At 39.9% G+C, this 25,283-nt stretch overlaps 1 protein-coding gene across 3 annotated transcripts in view; it reads right to left on the minus strand.

The window, feature by feature from the left end:
- LOC124780939 (28S ribosomal protein S31, mitochondrial) overlaps positions 1–25,283 on the minus strand; it is a 250,757-nt gene that overhangs the window by 6,458 nt on the left and 219,016 nt on the right. For all 3 annotated transcript variants that reach the window (XM_047253819.1, XM_047253817.1, XM_047253818.1), the window contains exons 3-5: positions 22,241–22,430; positions 21,771–21,900; positions 4,117–4,276 (exon numbers count right to left, since the gene is read on the minus strand). In XM_047253819.1, the coding sequence (XP_047109775.1) occupies positions 4,117–4,276; positions 21,771–21,900; positions 22,241–22,430 (480 nt within the window). The remainder of the gene's footprint in view (positions 1–4,116; positions 4,277–21,770; positions 21,901–22,240; positions 22,431–25,283) is intronic.

Below are 25,283 nucleotides of genomic sequence, written 5' to 3' on the forward strand. Positions count from 1 at the left end.
AAAATTAAGCAGGTGAGTCATTATAAACCTTCACTAATATTATGGCAATCAGATGAACTAATGAATGGCTCTCTTGGTGGAATGCAGTCTACGTAAATACCCTACTCCCACAAGCCACTCTGTATGTGGTCCATGCTCGTTGGTGTGCGAAGAGGCAATTGTGTCGACAACTGCAGCCAGTGACACCTTGTGGAATGCCCTGGCTGTGACAGAGCAGATGTAACCACTCCATCTGCAGCTGAGAATTCATGCAAGAGTGATACAATTGCCCCTTTGGCCAACAATGCATGGGCATCTGGCTCAGATCCTATACTGATTGGCCCATAAGGAGAGGGTGTGTGTATCAGCAGTGTGCACCCAGATCAGTTCATCAGCACACCTGATAATGGCGACATGTGATTGCCAAAATTTTGTGCCTGCTGTACACTGTGAACCAACAGTACACCCACGGGCTGTTTGATCAAAACCATTCTTACCTGAATATGTCACTGTGCTACATGTGCCAACACAACAATCTGCACTCTATTAGCCTGTCAAATTTCACCTTGCCTTGCATATAAGGCCTCTCTAACTTTTCCTTCCTCTCTGTTTGCATCACAACTAAAAATCTCCTTTTTAAAGCTAGAAACTCAATTAACCACCTTTTCTGTCTTGATACCATAATCTCCACATTTGCAAAATGTGGTTTTCACAGTATGTATTATTGTTGTTTTTGTCACTGTATGAGATGGAGAACATGAAGGGCAGTAATTGCACTTATGCATGAGTAAATGTTGTTGTTGTTGCTGCTGTTGTAGTCTCCAGTCTATAAACTTGTTTGATGCAAGTCTAAACACTACTCTACCTGTGCAAGCCTCCTCATCTCCAAATGACTACTTTTCGTGCTACAGCTAGTCTGCATTCTGTATGCTGGACTACTTTGGCTCATTAATTATTTTTCTGCCAAAACTGCAAAACTCATCTACTACTTTTAGTGTCTCATTTCCTGACTAATTGCTTCACCACAGCCTGGTTTAATTTGACTACATTCCAGTACCCTGTTTTAATTTTATTGATATCCTTTCTGTTCAACTGCTCTTCCAAGTCCTTTGCTGTCCCTGACAGAATTACAATGTCATTGGCAAATGTTACAGTTTTTATTTCTTCTCCCTGAACTTGAGTTCCTTCTCCAAATTTCTCCTTGGATTCCTTTACTACTTGTTCAACATACACTTCTCAACCCCTGCTTCCTTTCCACATTACAGTCTTCAATTCTTAAGTTGTATATAACCTTTCATTCTCTTTTTTTATCCCTGCTCGTTCCATAATTTCAAAGAGGGTATTCCCATAAAAATTGTCATAAACCTTCACTTATTCTGCAAATGCTATAAATGTAGGTTTGCATTTTTTAAATCTATCTTCTAAGAAAGGTAGTAGGGCCAGTACTGCCTCACACATTCCTATATTTTTCTGGAAATCAAACTAATCTTCCCGGAGGTCAGCTTCCACAAGATTTTCCATTCTTGTGTAAATAATTTGTGCCAGTATTTTGCAAGCAAGACTTTTTAAACTGATAGTTTGGTACTATTCACACCAGTTAAGCATCTGCCTTCTTTGGAACTGGAATTATTACATTCTTCTTGGGGGGTTGTGGTGTCTAACAGATAGAGCATTAGTGGTCCCAGGTTCAATCCTGGCTGGAGATGGGGATTTTTCCTCATTCCAGAGTGTCTATGAAGGACCCAGGTTCACTCAGCCTGCAATCAAAGGAGTACTGGGGATCTTTTGTGGAGGTAAAAGGAGCCTTGCACTGGGCTCACCGTCCATCCCCCCTACTAGTGCCATGGTGAAAAAAGGCTGTATTCTGCCTACTGTCAGGCTAATATCCCGGTCACAGGCAAGTATTTTACATCACTCTCTTCTTGGAATCTGAGGGTGCCTCACTGTCTCATGTACCATGTGGAGCAGTTTTGTCTTGGTCAGCTCTCCCATGGTTCTCTGTACTTCTCAGGGAATTTCATCTACTTCAGGGGCCTTGTTACACCTTAGGTCTTTCAGCACGCCATCAAATTCTTCTAGCAGAGTCATATCTCTCAGTACTTGCTCTTTCATTTATATAATATTGCCAATACATTGTTTCCATTGTATAGCCTTTCCATATACTCTTTACACCTTTTGGTGTTCTTTACTATGCTTACTACTGGCTTGCTGTCTGAGCTATTGATATTCATACATCTGTTTTTCTTTTTCTCCAAAGGTTTCTTTAATTTTCCTAGAGGTGGCATCTATCTTTTCCCTACTTATGCAGCCTTGCAACTGTCTAGAAGCTGTTTCAGCTTTGACATTATGGACTACCTGTCAATCTCATTTTTAGATGCCTGTATTTGCCTGCTTCAACTGCTGCATTTTTATATAGTGTGGGGCAAATAAAAGTGACCCAGACGTGGAGGTACATGTGAACATGAATATATGCATAAAACCACACGGCGTATATGGCCACCCCATTATCCAAACCAGTTCAGAGCATAGTGCGGGCTGTGTCTGTGTGAGCAGAGCAGTGCAAAGGGGATGATGGTACTCACAGTAGAGCAGCAGGTTCTGACTGTGGAAAGTTACGCAACAACGAAGTTGCTGAAACAGTTCTTCAGTTGTTTACTGAAAAGTTTTATTGTGGCAAAAAAGTGCCAACAAAGAGTGCCATGCAATGCTTAGTCTGAAAGTGTAGTCAGACAGGATTTGTTTTGACCAAGTCAAAAAACATTCCAAAACCTGTCCACACACCAGAAAATGTGGCTGCAGTTCAAGAACAAATACTCCACTGGACCTGCACATGCATCCCTATCGAGTGTCTGTTGTTCATGCATTAAAACCAGCAGATCCCCCTCAGTGCTTCCAGTTTTGTCGGTGGTTGTTCACTGAGATAACAATGAATGGCTTCGGTGTGGATTTGTTCTTTATGTCCGATGAAGCCTGGTTTCACGTGGCTGTGTCCTCACAGAATCATGAGTTTTGAGCAGCGGAGAATCCACGTAACTTCCACAAAAAACCATCTTGTGACTAGAAGGTTAGGGTTTGGCGTGCAGTGTCTGCATGCCACACTATCGGTCCCATTTTCTTTCATCAGATGCTGTGTTACATTGGCAACATTTTGAAACCATTGGTGGCAGCACTAACGAAAAGACCTACAGTTACTTTCAACAGGTTGGAGCATTTGTCCATACATCTGGCCAAACGTTGGAGCACATTTACACAATCTCCACGTCTGGCAGTGCTGTTAGCAGAGGTCAGTATGGTCGTGGCCCTAGCTGGCAACCGAGGTCACTGATCGATCAGTGCGTGATTATTTTGTGTGGGGAACCCTCAAGTCTACGGTTTATTGCAAAACTCTAAAAGTCTTCAAGAACAGAGCAGAACATTTCAAATGAGATCGCATCGATTCCAGCAGTCCATCTTTGATCCGCCTTCAGAAACTTGCTGACCAGGGACCAATAGTGCCAATGGATGAAAGGTGGTCACCTTCAACATCTGCTATAGTCAGGTTAGTACTGTATTTCCTTTTCTCTGTTTGTTTCTCTGTACCGTGGAACTCTGTTCTGTTGTCTTATTTGCCTTACCCTACATTCTATCCTTTTGACAATTGTTGTTGTGGTCTTCAGTCCTGAGACTGGTTTGATGCAGCTCTCCATGCTACTCTATCCTGTGCAAGCTTCTTCATCTCCCAGTACCTAATGCAACCTACATCCTTCTGAATCTGCTTAGTGTATTCATCTCTTGGTCTCCCTCTACGATTTTTACTCTCCACGTTGCCCTCCAATACTAAATTGGTGATCCTTTGATGCCTCAACACATGTCCTACCAACCGATCCCTTCTTCTAGTCAAGTTGTGCCACAAACTTTTGACAATTAGATTCAACATATTCTGCAATGTGTAAACTTAAATTTGAAAAAATATTAACACTGAAGAAAATTAAAACTGATCAAAAGAAATACAAAGGATAGGTACAAGGCTGGTACCTATAACTCAGTCAGGACCTTTATAAAAATTCTGTCATTTAGTTTTAAGTAACTGAAACCTGGTAGCAAATTCTTTTACTGCAATATAATGCTTTAATGTTATCCAATAATAAATTTCTCTACCTAAGATCAAGAGCTGGTTTCGACTCTTGTTGGCCAGAGGAACCCTGCTTCACTTCTGCCGAGTGTGAGAGCAGCTTGTTTAGCAGTTCTGATTCTGTCTTCTTCGTGTCACCTCCCAATGCCTCAGCAACCTCTTTTGCTGCCTTTTCGACAGGAGACGCTGTACAAATTTATGGGAACAAAATACGAATATATGTGAGACACATGTAGATAATAAGTTTTATTAAGACATTTTTAGATTTTAGAAAAGACTTGATGCAGTTAATAACATATTTTTTTCTCTCTTCATAATTTACAGTTAAACTTTACAGTAATACATAATCAAAGACAGCATACAACCACTGGACCATCATCTCAGATGGGAACTAAGAATTAGTGTTCCTGTGAATTCTTTGGGCAGGAGGACAATGCAAAACTACTGAAATGTTTGTCAATATGTGTTTGTGGAAATGACACGATAATTTTTTATGTTTTTAAATTATGACAAAATACAATGTAATGAAGTATTTATGAATGTAAGGGGACAGATAGTGGCAGGGGAGTTTATTAAAGAGAAGGAACAGTAAAGAGAGTAGGGTTCATATTTGACGCTTCACTGACAGGCCTGTCTTAGCTGGAGAAGGACATGGAAAGGAATGGGCCACAGACCTTTTGAATGGCTTTTGACCCTGAAATAACTTAAAAGAAACCATGAATAATCTAGCTCATGGTGGTTAAAGGGGTATGCAAACTTTGCTGCTCCTGAAAATAAATGCTATGCCTTAACCACTACACTGCAACACAGTCTTGTCTGCCAGCATGCAGTGAAGTGGGGCCAGTGAAGTTGCCATGTAACAGCTTGTGGTTGTGTGTTTAACAAGTTCGGTAATGTAAATTCTTGTCTAAAAGACAACATGAGCCTTTTTTTTATTATTGCTTTCATTCTCTGTAGCTTGTAGATTTTGTATCACAGTGTAGAACCCACTGCAATGCCACAGTCAGATGGTTCTGAATACAGTAATGTGAGCACCCATTCTCACATTTCCTCGTCTGCCAGTGTGCAACAAAGCATAGTCAGTGACAGGCTCTGTGTTTTCAAATAGCTAATGTTTGTGATTTAAAAAGGTTTGATGCACAAATTTGTGTTTAAAAGACAACAGGGCTCAGTTTTGTTTTCTTTCAAATGTTTAGTGATGTGTTGGATAGGGGTGTGTTTACTGTGTGTGGACGCAGGAGGTCCTGAAGATGCTGGTGGCCATGGTCAGTTAACTGCTGGTTGCTGCCTTGGGCTGTAGTTATTATGGAGAAACACATGTGTTGCATGGGGAACCTCAAGTATCATTTGTTTCACCCACAGGCTCTGTTGCTGAGGCACCTTGCAGTGCACCCAATGCAGTGGATCTGCCCTTGCAGCAGGGTGAGAAAAGTGTGACAATGCGTTCGTGTTGCTCGAGGTAGAGCGCCAATGTAGAGCCTGGCCGTATGGCCTCAATCAACCACCCTTTGACTGAACAGGTGGTCACTCTTTCACAGGGTCTGAGTAGGCAAAAGGGGGGAGGTTGTTTGCTAGGCATTGGAAGCTCCAATGTTAGGCACATTATGGAGCCCTTAGGAAAATAGTGTCCAGAGCCAGAAAGAAATCCAACATGCACTTGGTATGTGGACAGGGGGAGGGGAGGAGGCCCTGCATGTAGCTATCAAGCTCGAAGAGTGCTGTCACTCTGCAAGCTGTGGTTCACATGTTCGCCAATGATATCTGTCACTTTGGTTCTGAGACCATCCTCAGTTTATTACTAAGGGTGGCTGGGAGAAGTAGTGAAGAGTGCTGGCCTCGCATGTGGGGTGCAAAGAGAATCCACAATTTGCAGCATCATTCCCAGAAATGAGTGGCGCCCTTTTGTTTGAGCCAAATGGAGGGTGTCAAACTAGAGGATGGTCTTGGCTGGAGATTTCTGGAACTGCACTGTGGGGTGGAGAATTACAGAATTCCTCTTGTCTGTCCAAGCTGCACTACATAGAGGAAGCAAGTAATCAGCTAGCAGAGTATTTGTGGAGCACACATTTTTCTAAAGCTAGGCAATAGTTTGAGGTTTACTATGGACACTCACTAGTCAATATGCAGAAAGTGAAATCAGATCGTATGCAAAGTATAGATACTTCAAATGTTGATATTTTAATTCTAAATGGCTGATGCATTTGAACCAAGTTTCTCCATTTACCGTCCTCCTGGAAAGCTGTAATCTGAAAATTATATTTGGTATTAAGAGCCCTGAAATATTTAATAAGGCACAGAACATATGTCAAAAGGACATGTTAGACATCGCAGAATGTAGTGTATTCATTACAATCCATAAAAATATAATGTCTACTGAGGCTAAAATTGGGATGGACTGCAAAGTTAGTCAGAAGTAACCACCCTCGGTGACCTCAAGGTAATCACTGGATGTCTTTACCAGCCACTCGAGTCCACTGTAACAATTCACAGAAAATCTATGTTCAATAGGTGGGAGTACTCCAATCATACAATATTAGTTGTGGGTGACTTGAACATAGCGAGTAGAGACTGGAATGTGTATGGATTCATTGCACGTCATATGGACAGAGAGTTTTGTGAAGTAGCTCTGAACGCGTTCTCCAAAAACTGTCTTAAGCAACTACTTCAACAACCTACATGCAACGGAGAGATTTTAGATCTTGTAGCTACAAATAGACATGACCTAACTGACAGTGTCAGTAAAGACACGGATTAGTTATCATGATGTTATCACAGTGATTCTAAAGTTAGTAAGTCCATGAGGAAGTCTAGGAGAGGTTTTATCTGTATCTGCATCAACATCTACATGGATACTCTGCAAATCACACTTAAGTGCCTGGCAGCAGGTTCATCGAACCACATTCACAATAATTCTCTGTTATTCCAACCTTGAACAGCACGTGGAAAAAACAAACACCTATATCTTTCCATGCAAGCTCTGATTTCCTGTATTTTATTATGATGACTGTTTGTTTCTGCCGGCCAGAGTGGCCATGCGGTTCTAGGCACTACAGCCTGGAGCCGAGCGACCGCTACAGTCGGAGGTTCGAATCCTGCCTCGGGCATGGATGTGTGTGATGTCCTTAGGTTAGTTAGGTTCAATTAGTTCTAAGTTCTAGGCGACTGATGACCTCAGAAGTTAAGTCGCATAGTGCTCAGAGCCATTTGAACCATTTTTGTTTGTTTCTACCTCTGTAGGTTGGCATCAACAAAATATTTTCGCATTCGGAGGAGAAAGTTCGCAACTGAAATTCCGTGAGAAGATTCTACCGAAACAAAAAATGCCTTTGTTTTAATTAAATCCACCCAAATCCTGTATCATGTCAGTCATGCTCTCTCCCCTATTTCTCAATAATACAAAATATGCTGCGCTTCTTTGAACTTACTTTATGCAATCCATTAATCACACCTCGTAAGGATTCAACACCACGCGGCAGTAATCCAAAAGACGTCAGACAGGCATAGTGTAGGCAGTCTCTTTAGTTAGTCTGTTGCATCTTCTAAGTATCCTGCCAATAAAATGCAGTCTTTGGTTCACCTTCTCCACAACATTTTCTGTGTGTTCTTTCCACTTTAAGTTGTTCATAATTGTAATTCCTAGATATTTACTTGAATTTATTGCCTTAGGTTTGACTGATTTATCATGCAACTGAATTTTGATGGATTCCTTTTATCACTCATGTGGATGACCTCACACTTTTCATCATTTAGGGTCAATTGCCAATTTTCCCACCATACAGATATCTTTTCTAAATCATGACCTTTTGATGACTTTACTAGAATGTAAACAACAGCATCATCTACAAACAACCCAAGATGGCTGCTGGCTGTTCAGATTGTCTCCTTAATTGTTTATACAGATAAGGAATAGTAGAAGGCCTGTAACACCACCTTGGGGAACTCCAGAAATTACAAGACTTCCCATCAATTACTACGAACTGTGACCTCTCTGACAGGAACTCACAAATCCAGTCACATAATAGAGACGATATTCCATAAGCATGCAATTTGACTACAAGCCACTTCTGAGGTACAGTGTCAAAAACCTTCTGGAATTCTACACTACTGGCCACTAAAATTGCTACACCACGAAGATGACAAGCTACAGATGCGAAATTTAACCGACAGGAAGAAGATGCTGTGATATGCAAATGATTAGCTTTACAGAGCATTCACACAAGGTTGGCACCAGTGGCAACACCTACAACGTGCTGACATGAGGAAAGTTTCCAACCGATTTCTCATACACAAACAGCAGTTGACTGGCGTTGCCTGGTGAAACGTTGTTGTGAAGCCTCGTGTAAGGAGGAGAAATGCGTACCATCATGTTTCCGACTTTGATAAAGGTCGGATTGTAGCCTATCACGATTCCGGTTTGTTGTATCATGACATTGCTGCTCGCGTTGGTCGATTTGGTTTTCGGGGTTGTTTAGGGGAAGGAGACCAGACAGCGAGGTCATCGGTCTCATCGGATGGGAAGGACGGCGAAGGAAGTCAGCCGTGCCCTTTGAAAGGAACCATCCCGGCATTTGCCTGGAGCGATTTAGGGAAATCACGGAAAATCTAAATCAGGATGGCCGGATGCGGGATTGAACCGTCATCCTCCCGAATGCGAGCGTTGGTCGAGATCCAATGACTGTTAGCAGAATATGGAATTGGTGGGTTCAGGAGGGTAATATGGAACACTGCTGGATCCCAATGGCCTCGTATCATGAGCAGTCAAGATGGCAGGCATCTTATCTGCATGGCTGTAACGGATCGTGCAGCCACCTCTCGATCCTTGAGTCAACAGATAGGGACATTTGTAAGACAACAACCATATGCATGAACAGTTCAACGATGTTTGCAGCAGCATGGACTATCAGCTCGGAGACCATGGCTGTGGGGTTACCCTTGATGCTGCATCACAGACAGGAGCGCCTGTGATGGTGTACTCAATGATGAACCTGGATGCACGAATGGCAAACCGTCATTTATTCGGATGAATCCAGGTTCTGTTTACAGCATCATGATGGTTGCATCCGTGTTTGGCGTCAATACGGTGAACGCACATTGGAAGCGTGTATTCGTCATTGTCGTACTGGCGTATCGACCGGTGAGATGGTATGGGGTGCCATTGGTTACACGTGTCTGTCACCTCTTGTTCGCATTGACGGCACTTTGAACAGTGGACGTTACATTTCAGATGTGTTATGACCCGTGGCTCTACCCTTCATTTGATCCCTGCGAAACCCTACATTTCAGCAGGATAATGCACAACCACATGTTGCAGGTCCTGTATGGGCCTTTCTGGATACAGAAAATGTTCGACTGCTGCCTGGCCAGCACATTCTCCAGATCTCTCACCAATCGAAAACGTCTGGTCAATGGTGGCCGAGCAACTGTCTCATAACAATACGCCAGTCACTACTCTTGATGAACTGTGGTATCATGCTGAAGCTGCATGGGCAGCTGTACCTGTAAACGCCATCCAAGCTCTGTTTGACTCAATGCCCAGGCGTATCAAGGCCGTTATTACGGCCAGAGGTGGTTGTTCTGGGTACTGATTTCTCAGAATCTATGCACCCAAATTGCGTGAAAATGTAATCACATGTCAGTTCTAGTATAACATATTTGTCCAATGAATACTCGTTTATCATCTGCATTTCTTCTTGGTGTAGCAATTTTAATGGCCAGTGGTGTAGAAATACAGAATCAATTTGAAATCCCTTGTCAATAGCACTCAATACTTCGAGCGAGTAAGAAGCTAGTTGTGTTTCACATGAACGATGTTTTCTAAATCCATGTTGACTTTGAGGTAATTCATATTGTTTGAACACAAAATCCTGCTGAATACTGATGTTAATGATATGGTCCTGTAATTTAGTGGATTACTCATACTATCTTTCTTGAACATTGGCATGACCTGTGCAACTTTCCAGTCTTTGGGTATGGATCTTTTGTTGAGCAAGTGGTTGTATATGATTGTTAAGTAGAGAGCTATTTCATCAGCATACTCTGAAAGGAATCTAACTAGTATACAATCTGAAATGGAAGACTTGCTATTATCAAGTGATGTAAGTTGCTTCACTACTCTAAAGATACCTAAGTTACTCATGTTGGTAGCTGTTCTTGATTCGAATTTTGGAATATTTACTTCATCTTATTTGGTGAAAGAATTTCAGAAAGCTGTGTTTAGAAACTCTGCTTTGGCAGCACTGACTGTGGAAACTATTATAAGCATCTCGCACTGAAGTCCACGCTAAATTTTGAACTCCTGTAAAAGATCGCCAATCTTGGGGATTTTGCATTTGTTTAAATTTTGTATGCTTTTTTCATTGTTTCTACAACAGTGTGCTGATTCGATCTGCGAAGCTAGCGGGATCAGCTCCATCAGTTGTTAATTTATTTTTCAACTGCTGCTGATACTATTTCTCTGAATTCAAGCCACATCTGGTCTGCACTCACACTGTTAATTTGGAAGGAATGGAGATTGTCTCTCAGGGAGGTGACAAATGAATTTTTATCTACTTTTTTTTTATAGGTATATTTTTCATTTATTTTTGGAAAATTTTGGAGTTACAATATGCAATCTCGCTATGACAACCCTGTGTTCATTAATCCCTGTATCCCTTTTGATGCTCGTTATTAACTCAGGATTATTTGTTGCTAACAGGTCAAGTGTGTTTTTGCAACCGTTTACTATTCAGGTGGGCTCGTGAACTAACTGCTTGAAATAATATTCAGAGAATGCATTTAGCACAATTTCAGATGTTATTGTATGTGTAACTTTGGATTTAAACATGTATTTTTGCCGACAAATTGAGGATAAACTGAAGTCACCACCAACTATAACTGTACGAATTGGGTACATGTTTGAAATTAGTTCAAGTTTTCTTTGAACCTTCCAGCAATTGTCTCGCATGAGTTGGGAGACTGGAAAAAGGATTCAATCAATATTTTTTCTGGTTGGCAAGACCTGTACCCACACTCACTTAGAGGTATTATATACTTCAATTTCACTGCAAGATTTGTTGGAAAGAGCAGATAAGTAGCTGTTGTCTATTCAATGTCTAAGTAGGATGCCATCATTTAGTTGCATTATGCTGGAGTACAGTTTAAACTGACTATAAACTGCACTCTGGAGAAGTATACGCCAAGTAAGTGGATTAAGAATGGGAAAGATCCACCTTGGTCTATTAGACAAAACTCAGAAAATGCCGAGGAAACAGACTGCTGCACTTTCAGCTCAAAAAAGAGTACAGAAATTCTGACAGGCAAAAGGTTTTGGAATTTTGTGTGTGTATGATTTAGGAAATATCGCTAATAAATCTCAGCATGCAATTTTCTGTACGATACTGTGGATCATGGATGAATGGCAACAGGCAGATTCCATATTCCTAGACTTCCAGAAAGCATTTGACATGGTGTCCCAATGCAGAAGTTAATAAAGGTCTGAGAATGAGAATGTCCAGTCACATTAATGTGACCACCTGTCAAAAGACTGAATAACCAACTTCTGCAGTGTGGGCCACTGCCAGACATGCAGGAAAGGTCACTGAGGTTCTGGAAGGTACCAACAGGGATGTGGAGCCATGCCGACTCCAGTGCCATGTCCAGCTGCACTATATTTCTTGTTTGAGGATCCCTGGTGCGAGGTGGTCCCACAATTCTTGAATGGGTTTAAATCTGGGGAGTTTGGTGGTCAGGGGAATAAAGTAAACTCATCCTGGTACTTTCTGTATCAAGCATGTACACTGTGAGTTGTGTGACATGACGCATTGTTCTGCTGGTAGTGGTAAGGTGGACACGCATACTTTTATTGACCCATTGTGCCTTCCATAATGATGAACTCACCGATGGAATACCAAGAAAACATATCCCAGACTATAACGCTTCCTCCTCCGGCCTGGACTCCTCTGACAATTGTTGGATGCTATTTGCTCTCAGATGTTCGCACCATAGATGTCAATGGCCACCTGTCATCTGAAAAGGCCATCTGTTGACATCCAGTTGCAATACTGGTATGCAAATTCCAGCCTTCATTGCTGATGAACAGCAGTCAACATGGGTGTGTGAACTGGACATCTGCTGCGCATGCCCATACACAGCAACATTCATGAGGAGACACTGTTGGTACCCCTCAGTTCATACACGCGGACAGTCGCTCTACAGCTGCATGTCTACTTTCCCATACACATCTCCACAGCTGCTGTTCACCGCTGTCATCTATGGCTGAGGGGCACCACAGTTGCCTTGGTGCTGGTTTTGGTGAGTGCCATGCAATTTTGCCATGCACAGTATACTTTAATTGTGGCAGCACATGAAAAGTTTATGGACCCAGACGTTTTGTAAATGCTTCCACCCTTGGCCAATGATCATGACCTTATGGATGTCAGAAACACATTCCGTTTCTGCATTATGACAGTGACTGCACTGTTTCCCACATCCCCCCTGACATGCTTCATAGACCCTTCACTGCTAGTGCTGCCATTTGCTGTCTGTGAATGGTTATTGTATGCTGATGTTGAACACAGGAAGTAGTCACATTTAAGTGATTGGACTGTGTAGTGAGAGACTTGAAGACTTTTTAAGTAATAGAACCCAGTATGTTTTCCTGCATGTCGAATGTTCATCAGGGACAAGGATATTGTCAGTTGTGTCCCAAGGATGTGTGATAGGACGGCTCTTGATTTGATGGATGGGTGAGCAGGAATCTGTGACTGTTTGCCTATGATGCTGTGATTAAATAAGGAAGTGTCATTATTTATTGATTACAGGAGGATACAGGATGAATTCGACAGAATTTCTATTTGGTGTGATGAATGAGGCTTGCTCTAAATGTGGAACATGTAAGCTAAAGGAGACGAGTAGGAAAATCAGTTCTGAAGAAATATTTATGCTCTCAGACACAGGCCTCCCTCAGAAACAGAATTCTCACATATTCATACACACATGACTACTTTCTCTGGGCATTATGCCAAACTACGACTGTATCTAATGTGAGCAGGATTCTGCTTGGGCAAGTGGAGAAGGTAAGGAGATGGCATGTGACAGTCTGGGGGAGGATAGCTGGGTAAGGGTGAGGGAAGACACTAGTGCAGGCTGTGGGAGCATGAGGGACATGGTGGGGACAAAAGCCCTAGCAGCCCTATCCTGTCCACACTCCCAACCTCCCCCCAAATAGGAGCCCTAGCAGCCCTATACCATCCCCACCACATCCCAGTACACTCCCACAGGCAGCACTAGCATCTTCTCCACCCCCTGCCCTGTCATCTCTCCCCCTCCCAACTGCATGACTCCTCCTTACTCCACCTCCTCCCCATCTAATTGCTGCTCATGTCAAGCACTGCCACAGTCGGGCCCTAGCACCCAGGGACAGTAACCATGTGTGTGTGAGTTGTTGTGTTAATATATAAGAGTTCTACTTCTGAGCAATCTATCCATTGTATATTGCTGTTATTCCATCCTTCATGTTCCACTGTTTGAAAAACAATGGTGTAATGTTTGGATACAATATAGTTGTGAGCTGCTTCTCACACCCATAATGATGAAATATCTTGGTGGAATGTTGCAAAGTGATACAAAATGTAAAGAGCACATAAGGCAGTTTTAGGAAAGGCAACTGGTGGACTCTGGTTTATTGGGATAAGTGTAGGAAAGTGTAGCTCATCTATAAAGGAGACAGAGTATAGAACACACGTGTTCATTCTTGATACTGTTTGGGATCCCCAAACAGGTTGGATTAAAGGAAGACCAAAGCAATTCAGAGGCAGGCTGTTAGATTTGTTACAGATAGTTCTGATCAACATGCATATATTATGGAAATGCTACATGAACTAAAATGCAAATCTCTAGAGGGAAGCTAATTTTGTTGCAGAACACTACTGAAGAAGTATAGAGAACTGGCACTTTTCCCTTGCTCCATTGGTTAACAGAACAGGAAAGGGAATGAGAATTATGGTACTTTGTGGAATGTGTGTGTATTAGATGTACAAATACAATATCACAGAAGATAAAAGCAAATACTCTCAAGGGACAAATGGTCCAAAAAATGAACCACATGGTTGAAAATGCCTGTCACAGATGAAAGGAAGAGGGGAGGGACAGGGAGAGGGAGAGGAAAGGGGATTGCTTAGGACTCTTGTTAATAATCAAAGTTGCTTTAGCTTTTTTGGGCAAGGATGGGATAGGAAATCAGCTGTTGCTAATCTGAAGAACCATTCAACCATTCACCTGAGGGTTTTAATGGTAACCATCAAACATTATTTGTACCAAACTTTTTTGGATTCCCATATATTACCCTTGGATGACTAATCTTCATTTTTCTTTCATGCTCCTCAATAATCTCCTTTATGCTTTCTGTTCTATGTGCTACATTCTGCTCAAGCTCACATACATGAATAGAGGAGAGGCAAAGCAAGGAGAGAAGGGAGGAAGAGGTGATCATTAGAGCTAAAATATTCATTTCAGAAAGGACAAAGAAAATAACTGGCCCTGGCCTTATTGACGAGACCAAGTGAGAAGTAAGTTCTGATCTAAAATAACTGTGGGAAATCATAGACAAACTCAAGGATGATGAGAAGATGGTGACTTTAACAGCTAAACGTTTCCGACGCTTACTAGTGCCTAAACTACTGCATGACTTCACTTAGCTATGCCAGTACAGCTTCCTCCGCACACCTATTTGTTGTCTCCTATATTACAGTTAACTGACAGATGTGGTGCATTGGTTAAGACACTGCACTCACCTTTGGGAAGGGCAGGTTCAAATCCACAAATGGCCACCCCAGTTTAAGCTTTTTGTGACACCCCCCAGTCACTTAAGGACATGACCAGCTTCCTTCTTCATCCTTATCTAATCCGCAATTGTGAGGAAGACATCTAAAATCATCATCATCATCATCATCATCATCATCATCATCATCATCATCATCATCATATGTTCAGAGAATGAACACTGTAATGTGGCTAAGGTTGACAGGCGATGTGCATGTGTTCATAAGAGTGGTGAGTGAAAATTTTCATGGATTTGGAAGCTGGATTGTGTCAGCACTACCAGTTGAAACACCTCACTCGCCATCAATGAGAGAGAGAATTTGCAGATGGAATTTGTTAAGTTAAAGTCAATAAGAAAACTACGTTCTAACAGGGAGTGCACAAATGGCTCAGGTGGTGACTGAAGAGGCCAAACAACACTCACTGGATGTGTGTTTCTGCATGGTATGGTGCAACAATGTATGCAAAACTCTAATTTGGGAGTGACAAATTGATACTGTGGTGAACAGCATATAATGATAGCAAGATTGGATGTTCCATGCAACAAACGCATCTCTGTGTCTTATCAAACCAAAAATTTTTGTTTTTTGGACTCTTTGTGAAGGAAATGAAGAGATCAGACATGTGAGAGGAGGAGAGAGATTGTATTGCTGTGAGACACCATTATGATGTTTAGATCTCTCATAGGTGAAGTTTGGAACAATAGTGCAAACCTGCATTTTGCATGGTCAGAATTCGTTGAGAGATTATCTCCGAATCAATAAACTTTAACTTGCAAAATTGTTGGACCAATCATCCAGACTCATCAAACAACATATCACACAGTTGCAACAAACAATCTGAATAGTAAAAGTTTTAGAGATTTCGGGTGGAACAGATAACGACAAGGAATTTCCGTGAGAGTGCCGTTGCGGACTACACCTCTTGCTCTCCTGTGGTATTTTAAACAAAATATTTATATTTTCCAGGTTTTCAGGAGAGTAAAGATAAAAGGAAATAAGGAACTAAGCTAAACCAACTAAAACCATTAACTAAACCAACAATTAAAATATGAAAAGAATATTCATTTAGAATAGTAAAGAAATAATATTTCAATTAACTAATCAAATAATAATAACAATAATTGATTAGTTGGTTCAGGACAGAACTAATGAAGCCTCGGACAAACGCTGTCATGGTCGGGGACGACGCTTGAACCCTATGCCTGTCCACAATGGTAACGACACTGCTAGCCACACGGAAAATGATTTAAATCCAAATAGAGGTATTTTGCAGGATATGCCTCCTGCAACCACTCTAAAAGGAAAACAAAGACAGAGGATGAGATGGTCAGATGAAGTTAACCAACACCTCATGTTCTGTTATTACAAAGCAACAAACTTAGGAACCAACACAACTGGATACAGATCACAAGCATAAACAAAATTTATTACCAGGTACCCAGAATTAAAATTTTTAACAGAACAACGACTAGCTGATCAGATCTGTGTAATAATCAAACATAACAGGATACACCAGTCAGAATTAGAAAACATCAAACAACAAGTACAACAAATACTGGAACAAAATAAAGTGCAATCAGAAGAAGAAGAAAATACAGTAATGGACTCAAACATCCCAGAGCAAACAAACAAAGAACACCACACATCAATTAAACAATCAGAGCAAAATGAAATCTTAAGACGGCCACCAGAACAAGCACAAATAGAACATGAAGTGACACACATGTTAGATAGAAGAAAAATTTCAGCTAACATACATAGAATACAAAGACACTAATACAGACATTAGACCATTCTTGCATAGACCACCCAATAACCCACAAGTCAAAAGAACAATAACAACTATCAACACAATCATAAACAACAAAATAAATGTAAATACAACTATGGAAGAGTTACAACTACTGGTTTATATAGGAGCACTCACTACACTAAATATACACACTAGGCAGAGATCAGAACAAACCAACATGCAGAAGAAATCCACAAAACCAGCATGGCAACACAGGCTACAGATCAGAATAGAAAAACCGAGAAAAGACATCGGACAGCTAACACAGTTTATAAGAAATGAAATATCAAACAAAAAACGAAAAAAGTTAGGTAAAATCTCACAAGAAGCGATAGAGCAATTAGATGAAAAGAAGCAGAAATTACAAGCATTGGCCGAATGACTTAGAAGATACAAAAAAAGTGAAAATAGAAGGAAACAAAACCAAACATTCGACACAAACCAAAAGAAATTTTATCAGACAATAGATAACACACACATTAAAATAGACAACCCACCAAACATAACAGACATGGAACACTTCTGAAGCAACATATGGTCAAACCCGGTACAACATAACAGGCATGCACGGTGGATACAAGCAGAAACAGACACATACAAGATGATACCACAAATGCCTGAAGTGATAATTTTGCAACATGAAGTCACCCGAGCAATTAATTCTACACACAATTGGAAAGCCCCTGGAAAAGATAAAATAGCAAATTTCTGGCTAAAGAAGTTCACCTCAACACATTCATATCTAACTAAATTATTTAACATTATATATAAATACAAAGATGAGGTGACTTACCGAACAAAAACGCTGGCAGGTCGATAGACACACAAACAAACACAAACATACACACAAAATTCAAGCTTTCGCAACAAATTGTTGCCTCATCAGGAAAGAGGGAAGGAGAGGGGAAGACGAAAGGAAGTGGGTTTTAAAGGAGAGGGTAAGGAGTCATTCCAATCCCGGGAGCGGAAAGACTTACCTTAGGGGGAAAAAAGGACAGGTATACACTCGCACACACGCACATATCCATCCACACATACAGACACAAGCAGACATATTTAATTAAATATGTCTGCTTGTGTCTGTATGTGTGGATGGATATGTGCGTGTGTGCGAGTGTATACCTGTCCTTTTTTCCCCCTAAGGTAAGTCTTTCCGCTCCCGGGATTGGAATGACTCCTTACCCTCTCCTTTAAAACCCACTTCCTTTCGTCTTCCCCTCTCCTTCCCTCTTTCCTGATGAGGCAACAATTTGTTGCGAAAGCTTGAATTTTGTGTGTATGTTTGTGTTTGTTTGTGTGTCTATCGACCTGCCAGCGTTTTTGTTCGGTAAGTCACCTCATCTTTGTATTTATATATAATTTTTCCCACGTGGAATGTTTCCTTCCATTATATTAATAAATTATTTAACAGTTACATTGCAGACCCATACACATTCCCTGATACACTTACACATGGAATAACTTATCTGAAACCTAAAGATCAAGCAGACACAGCAAACCCAACAAAATATCGCCCCATAACATGCCTACCAACAATATACAAAATATTAACTTCAGTCATTACACAGAAATTAATGACACATACAACACAGAACAAAATTATAAATGAAGAACAAAAAGGCTGCTGCAAAGGAGCACATGGATGTAAAGAGCAACTGATAATAGATGCAGAGGTGACATATCAAGCTAAAACTAAACAAAGGTCGCTGCACTATGCATACATTGATTACCGAAAAGCTTTTCATAGTGTACCCCACTCATGGTCACTACAAATATTGGAAATATACAAAGTAGATCCTAAATTGATACAGTTCCTAAACATAGTAATGAAAAATTGGAAAACCACACTTAATATCCAAAGAAATTTAAATAATATCACATCACAGCCAATACAGATTAAGCGTGGAATATACAAAGGAGACTCATTAAGTCCTTTCTGGTTCTGCCTTGCTCTGAACCCACTACCCAACATGTTAAATAATAAAAATTATGGATACAATATTACTAGAACATACCAACACAAAATCACACATTTGCTATACATGGATGATCTAAAACTACTGGCAGCAACAAATCAACTCAACCAATTACTAAAGATAACAGAAGTATTCAGCAATGATATAAATATGGCTTTCGAAACAGACAGATGTAAGAAAAATAGCGTAGTCAAGGGAAAACACACTAAACAAGAAGATTACTTATTGGATAACCACAGCGACTGCATAGAAGTGATGGAAAAAACAGATGCCTATAAATATCTAGGATACAGGCAAAAAATAGGAATAGATAATACAAATATTAAAGAAGAACTAAAAGAAAAAATATACAAAGACTAACAAAAATAGTGAAAACAGAATTGACAGCAAGAAACAAGACAAAAGCTACAAATACTTCTGCTATACCAATATTGACCTATTCATTTAGAGCAGTGAAATGGAGTAACACAAAACTGAAGCACTCAGTACACTTATACGATCACAATGCCACAAATATAGAATACATCACATACATTCAGCAACAGAAAGATTCACATTAAGCAGAAAGGAAGGAGGAAAAGGATTTATCGACATAAAAAACCTAAATTATGGACAGGTAGACAACTTAAGAAAATTCTTTATAGAATGAGCAGAAACTAGCAAAATATGCAAAGCAATCACTCATATAAATACATCGGCTACACCATTGCAGTTTCATAACCACTTCTACAACCCTTTAGATCACATAACATCAACAGATACGAAGAAAGTAAATTGGAAAAAGAAAACACTACATGGCAAGCACCCGTATCATCTAACACAGCCACACATCGATCAAGACGCATCCAACACATGGCTAAGAAAAGGCAATATATACAGTGAGAAGGAAGGATTCATGACTGCATTACAGGATCAAACAATAAACACCAGATTTTACAGCAAGCATATCATTAAAGATCCCAATACCACAAAAGATAAATGCAGACTTTGCAAACAACAAAAAGAAACAGATCACATCACAAGCGGATGTACACAATACTCCAGAAGGCATGACAATGTAGCAAAAATAATACATCAACAACTTGCCATACAACAAACTAATAAAACAACAGAACCATTATAACAGATAAAACAACACCACATAACAAACCTGACATCATACTCACCAATAAAAAGAAGAAATTAACACAACTAATCAAAATATCCATACCCAATACAACAAATATACAGAAGAAAACAGGATAAAAAATTAAAAAATACATCCAACTGGCTGAGGAAGTCAAAGACATGTGGCATCAGGATAAAGTTGACATCATACCAATTTTACTATCAACTACAGGAGTCATACCACACAATATCCACCAGTACATCAACGCAATACAGCTACATCCAAACGTATACATACGACTACAGAAATCTGTTATTATTGATACATATTCAATTACCTGAAAGTTCCTAAATGCAATGTAACATATACCGTACAATTAAAAGGAAGTCACGCTTGATCGAGGTCCGTGTCACTTTCCATTTTTAACCAGACATAACGTCTGAGACAGGAAAGAAAAATAATAATAATAATAATAATAATAATAATAATAAAATGACTACAAATCAAGAAGTTGAGGAAGAGTGGACAGGTTTTCCATTCACTGCAGAGAACAGTAACATCCACCAGCACTTTGACAGAAATGGAATCCAACATACAGTCACAAGAATGGAGGAATGTGTGTGGATCTGAAGTGATGCGTCACCAATGTAACAAAGTTGAGACAGCAGGATACCACAGGATGAGAACTGTCGTCTTACGGGCCACCAAGAAGAGAATGTCAGCAACTGCAAATAACCACATGTGGAAGCACTTCTTATAAACAGCCATTGGTTGGCAATGTGCAGTGTTACTGACAGACTTTCGAGTAACCACCAGAATGTGATGGTGATTAGGAAAATCATATTTAGAAACTGGAGTGCAGGTGTCAGTCGTTAGCCATAGGTTTTTGGTGCAGGCAATTTGAGGCCTCCTCACTGTGTCCCTCTTAAGGCATAAATTGTGATTCTATCATTGGACTGGGTTTCCTGGCTTTGCATTATGGGATATTTGATTGAAGTGGCACATTCTGAAGCTCAACAGGGTTTCATTCCCCACAGATACCAAAGCCTATGATATTAAATTGACAAAATATGATGTTAAAGGCCTTAACACTGCTACAACACTATAATGGTCCCTCAAGTTCAACTCATCTGATAAGATTCCAGCAGAAACAAGGAAGACAACCTGCTTCGACATAAGGCCTCCTGGAAGTCACTGATAATCGCAAATCATGCTCAGTCACGGACATTGGCACCCATTTGTTTGGGTGGCATCAATCCAAAGAACTGGGTCCTTAGATGGGTTACTGTAAATTGATAGACCACTGCTAGCCAGTCTTACATCATATACAGTAGCAGTGAATACCTGTACTGGAGTCATCAAGATTTTGGTTATTTGCTAGACTCAATCCAAAGAACCTGAGAACCAGCCTACTGGGCTCAATTGTGGACAACCCAAGAGAAACTGCCCCTGCCATTGTTCACAGTGTCTAAGTTGCAACTGTAACCCTGAATCCGCCGATAAATTAACCTTGTAGACCGCAGCCCAACAGTAATCCACTCCGCTGGAATATGGTGTACTTTGAGTTCATATATCACTGTTTTAGAGGACTGGTAGTTCGCACCAGCCGTCATGTCAAGAACCATGATTTCACCAAATCTGCACCCAGCCATAACTGACCTATTTCCACGAAGTGCTTTGCTATTTAAAATGACATAAGGGTACTTTATCAAAATACAGCATATGGAGCAATAATAAACCTGCAATATGACATGAAAGACATTTATTAAATGAATGAAAATATCAATCAGTGTATGCTGAATTTAATTTTTATTGGGATAATCACTATGGATTGTTGAATATTTAATACAGACTAGAATACTTAACTGATTACAAATTCTGGATTACTCCATCAGGTTACTTTGATTTAGTGTGAATAGTAAATAAATTAAAACAACCTTGCTGTTTATTTGCATCAATGGAAATTATAAATTTTATTTTATCAGTAAATGTTGGACAAACATACCTGAAACTTTCTCCTCTGAGGTATGTTTTGCATCTATTTGTTTTTCCAGCTTCTCTTTCTTTACAAAATATCTCTTTGGTTTTGCAAATTTGTCTCCACTATAGGAACTGCCCTGAGATGACTGTTCCTCCTATAATTTATTAATAATACTAAATTAGAAACATATAAGAGAGACGATGTGTCCCAAAACATGAAGCAGTAGTATACACACACATCTCTGGATATTAAGGATTAGGTCTTACTTGTTAGCTGGTGTTCAGCCATGTTCCCTGATTTGCACAGGAACTTAAAAACTTCAAGCACAACTGTCATGAACCTTGTGCATTTGTGATACAATAATTTAAATGAGATAAATTATAGTTGCATCACTATAACTATAAGTATACAATGGCGTTTTGTCACTGTAAATAGTAGATTCAGTTTCCAAATATACAAGTAATACAACAACAAACACATAAATGAAATCTGACCTTGACCATAGATTGGATTAACGTGTTGAGCTTTTCCAGAGCAGCACGTGATTTATTGTCCTTTTGTAATGTTTTTTTCTTATCACTTTCATCGTCAGATGACTCTGTGCCATCCTTCTTCGTGCTGAAGAATGCAAATATTGTTTTCTCACCCTGCCTCAAAGGCTGCAGGATACGTAACACACATTGCCTGTAGGGAAAAGGGAAACATAAAGAAATATGAGGGTGACACTGGAGATTTTAGATAATCAAACAAGGATTAGTTTAAAAAAATGATTTTTTTTAAATATTCCATTTTAACATAGATAAATTTTTGCATTCAATGAAATCACTCCTTAAAGCAATGATGCCATTTTTCATGAGGTCATCTGCTGATAAAAATGTGATTTCATGCAGTTTACCTTTTATTTTTGGAAACAAAAAGAAAACACAAGGTGCTTGGTCAGGACCTGTATTGTAAAGAGGGCTCATGGTCCTGACCTTCAAGCATCCAGATATTCAGGTGTTAGTTTTGTTGTAAGTGGCGATGCATCATTATGATGAACAATTATTTTTCCTTTTGAGTGTTTTCCACAAACTTTTCAAAAATCTGCAGTAAACAGAGATTTTTCTACCAATCAGCAGTAGTGGTAAGTCTGCTTCTATTTCTATGTAGCAATATGGCCCTTTTTTTTTTTAAAAAAAAAAAAAAAAAAAAAGGCACCTGTCTTCCTACCTGCACTGAGAATTTGTTAGTCCTTTTCTACACTTACAGTAACTGGTTTTGATCAATGTCTGATCATCCTTAGACAATTACATACTCCATGCTGTTGGAGCTGGCGGCATGGAGCACTATGGTAACTGCTCTTGGCTGGTATGAAGAGCAAGTTGCTCAGTGCACACAAAATCTTTAAATGATGACAATTAATGAAGTATTAGAGATAACTGAACATACTACATAGCAATAAACTTGCAGAACATTAGGAAATAGCTGTCAAATATAAGCAAATTTCATCTGCTTTTAGAACCATCTCATGAGATCAGTTCCGAAGTTTTGTTTTTGATATGGGCATACTATGTTCCTGACAAATCGAGCTCCTAGTGAGAAACTGAAGTGATTGGATCTTTCTTCACAAGGCCATATAAAATGAGAGCACATAAATTACCTTAACACAGTGTTGGAAACCCATTGAAATAGTACATCCTTCCAACTAATTCACCCAGGAGGAGGTTCCAGAGCTTCATAACACTGTATTTCTCAGTCTCTCATGTATGTTGTACAACGATCAACTGACAGAAAAAAAAGACATTTCATGCCAGAAAAAAAAAAAAAAAAAACTATACCAGTTACATGTAAGGACAGACTACCTCCATAAAAATAGGACGATTCATCCTAAACAGCCAGATAAACATGTGAATTATTACCCTTCTGTACAAGCTGCTTAGTAGTGTGATTTCTAATCACTGATATGTATGGTTTATATAGCAACAACGAGATTTGATATCTTCAGATAAAATTACTTTCCACCACTATACAACTGGAATTATTTTTTAAAAGCTATATATTTCAAAATTGTTTACAAAACAACCTTATCCCTTTCAAATCACTCTCCTTTACAACTAATACATTTGTCCTACCGGTGTTTCCAATGCTCAAAGCATTTTCTTACTGATCTTTAGAAATGGCTGACAGTTCCTCCCTCATTTTTTTCTTGGCTTCTTGGTTGGTTGGTTTGGGGAAGGAGACCAGACAGTGTGGTCATCGGTCTCATCGGATTAGGGAAGGATTGGGAAGGAAGTCAGCCGTGCCCTTTCAGAGGAACCATCCCGGCATTTGCCTGGAGTGATTTAGGGAAATTACGGAAAACCTAAATCAGGATGGCCGGATGCGAGATTGAACCGTCGTCCTCCCGAATGCGAGTCCAGTGTCTAACCACTGCGCCACCCCGCTCGGTCTTGACTTCTTCAATATTGTCAAATCAGTGTCCTTTCATGCCCCTTTTCATGTGAGGAAATAAGAAAAAGTCACACAGAGCCAGGTAAGGCAAGTAAGATGCATGGGGCAGTGGAACCATGCCATTTTTAGCCAAAAACTGTCCAACAGAGATGGCTGTGTCTGCAAGTGTGTTGCCATGGTGGAAGAACCAGTCTCCTGTCTGCCACAAATTGGGTCTTTTTTGATGAACACTTTGCACAGTCTTCTTATAAAACTTCCAAATAAAACACTTGACTCATGGTCGGACCTGAGCGAACAAAATCTGAATGAATTTTTTTAGATTCGGGCAGTTGATGGACATCCAGAATGAGGTCTGTCACCATCTGACATGTCACTATTTTTAAACTGAGTAAATCACTCGTACATTTGAGTTTTTCCCTTCGTGTCATCTTGGTAAGCTGTTTCAACATTAAAACAGTTTCAGCATCATTTTTACTGAGTAGGAAACAAAATTTCACGGCTGCACGCTGTTCACTTAAAACTTTCCATCATAAAGAACAAAACAAGAACAAAACAGTGCTAGCAAAAACAGTCACTGCAGATGAACAGAACAAGCCGGATTGAAAACATAGGCGGCAATAGAGTGGCAACGCATTGTGCTATACGCGCCTAGCATCATAAATGCATACTACACAAGTTCCGCCCATGGCAATGTTGTTCTAGACTATTATTTATTTGTACTCTCTCATATACCAAAAGCTGTTCTCGCACAGTAAGCAGCACATCAGCAACTTGTCATGTATAATACAACAAGAAGCAGCACCATTAGGTTACTATTACCTGTGCAAGATTATATCTTCTGACAAATTATGGGATTTGTTGGGGAGAATAAAACTATCTAAAGATGTCTAAGATGTAAAATCAGTTTCAGCAATATAGAAAATATGTGACCTGACTATGAATAAAGTTACTATAAAATAATTGACAACTACTGTGACTCTGCTATTTTGTGGAAATACAAATTTTCATACGAAGTTCAGCATGTTACAGGTGTGTCACCAATGAGAAACTGGAAGCATAACATTCACAGATTTAGGAAATTTGTTTACATTAAAATTGGATGTTTTC

The sequence above is a fragment of the Schistocerca piceifrons genome, chromosome 1, assembly GCF_021461385.2.
Source record: "Schistocerca piceifrons isolate TAMUIC-IGC-003096 chromosome 1, iqSchPice1.1, whole genome shotgun sequence".
NCBI lineage: Eukaryota > Metazoa > Arthropoda > Insecta > Orthoptera > Acrididae > Schistocerca > Schistocerca piceifrons.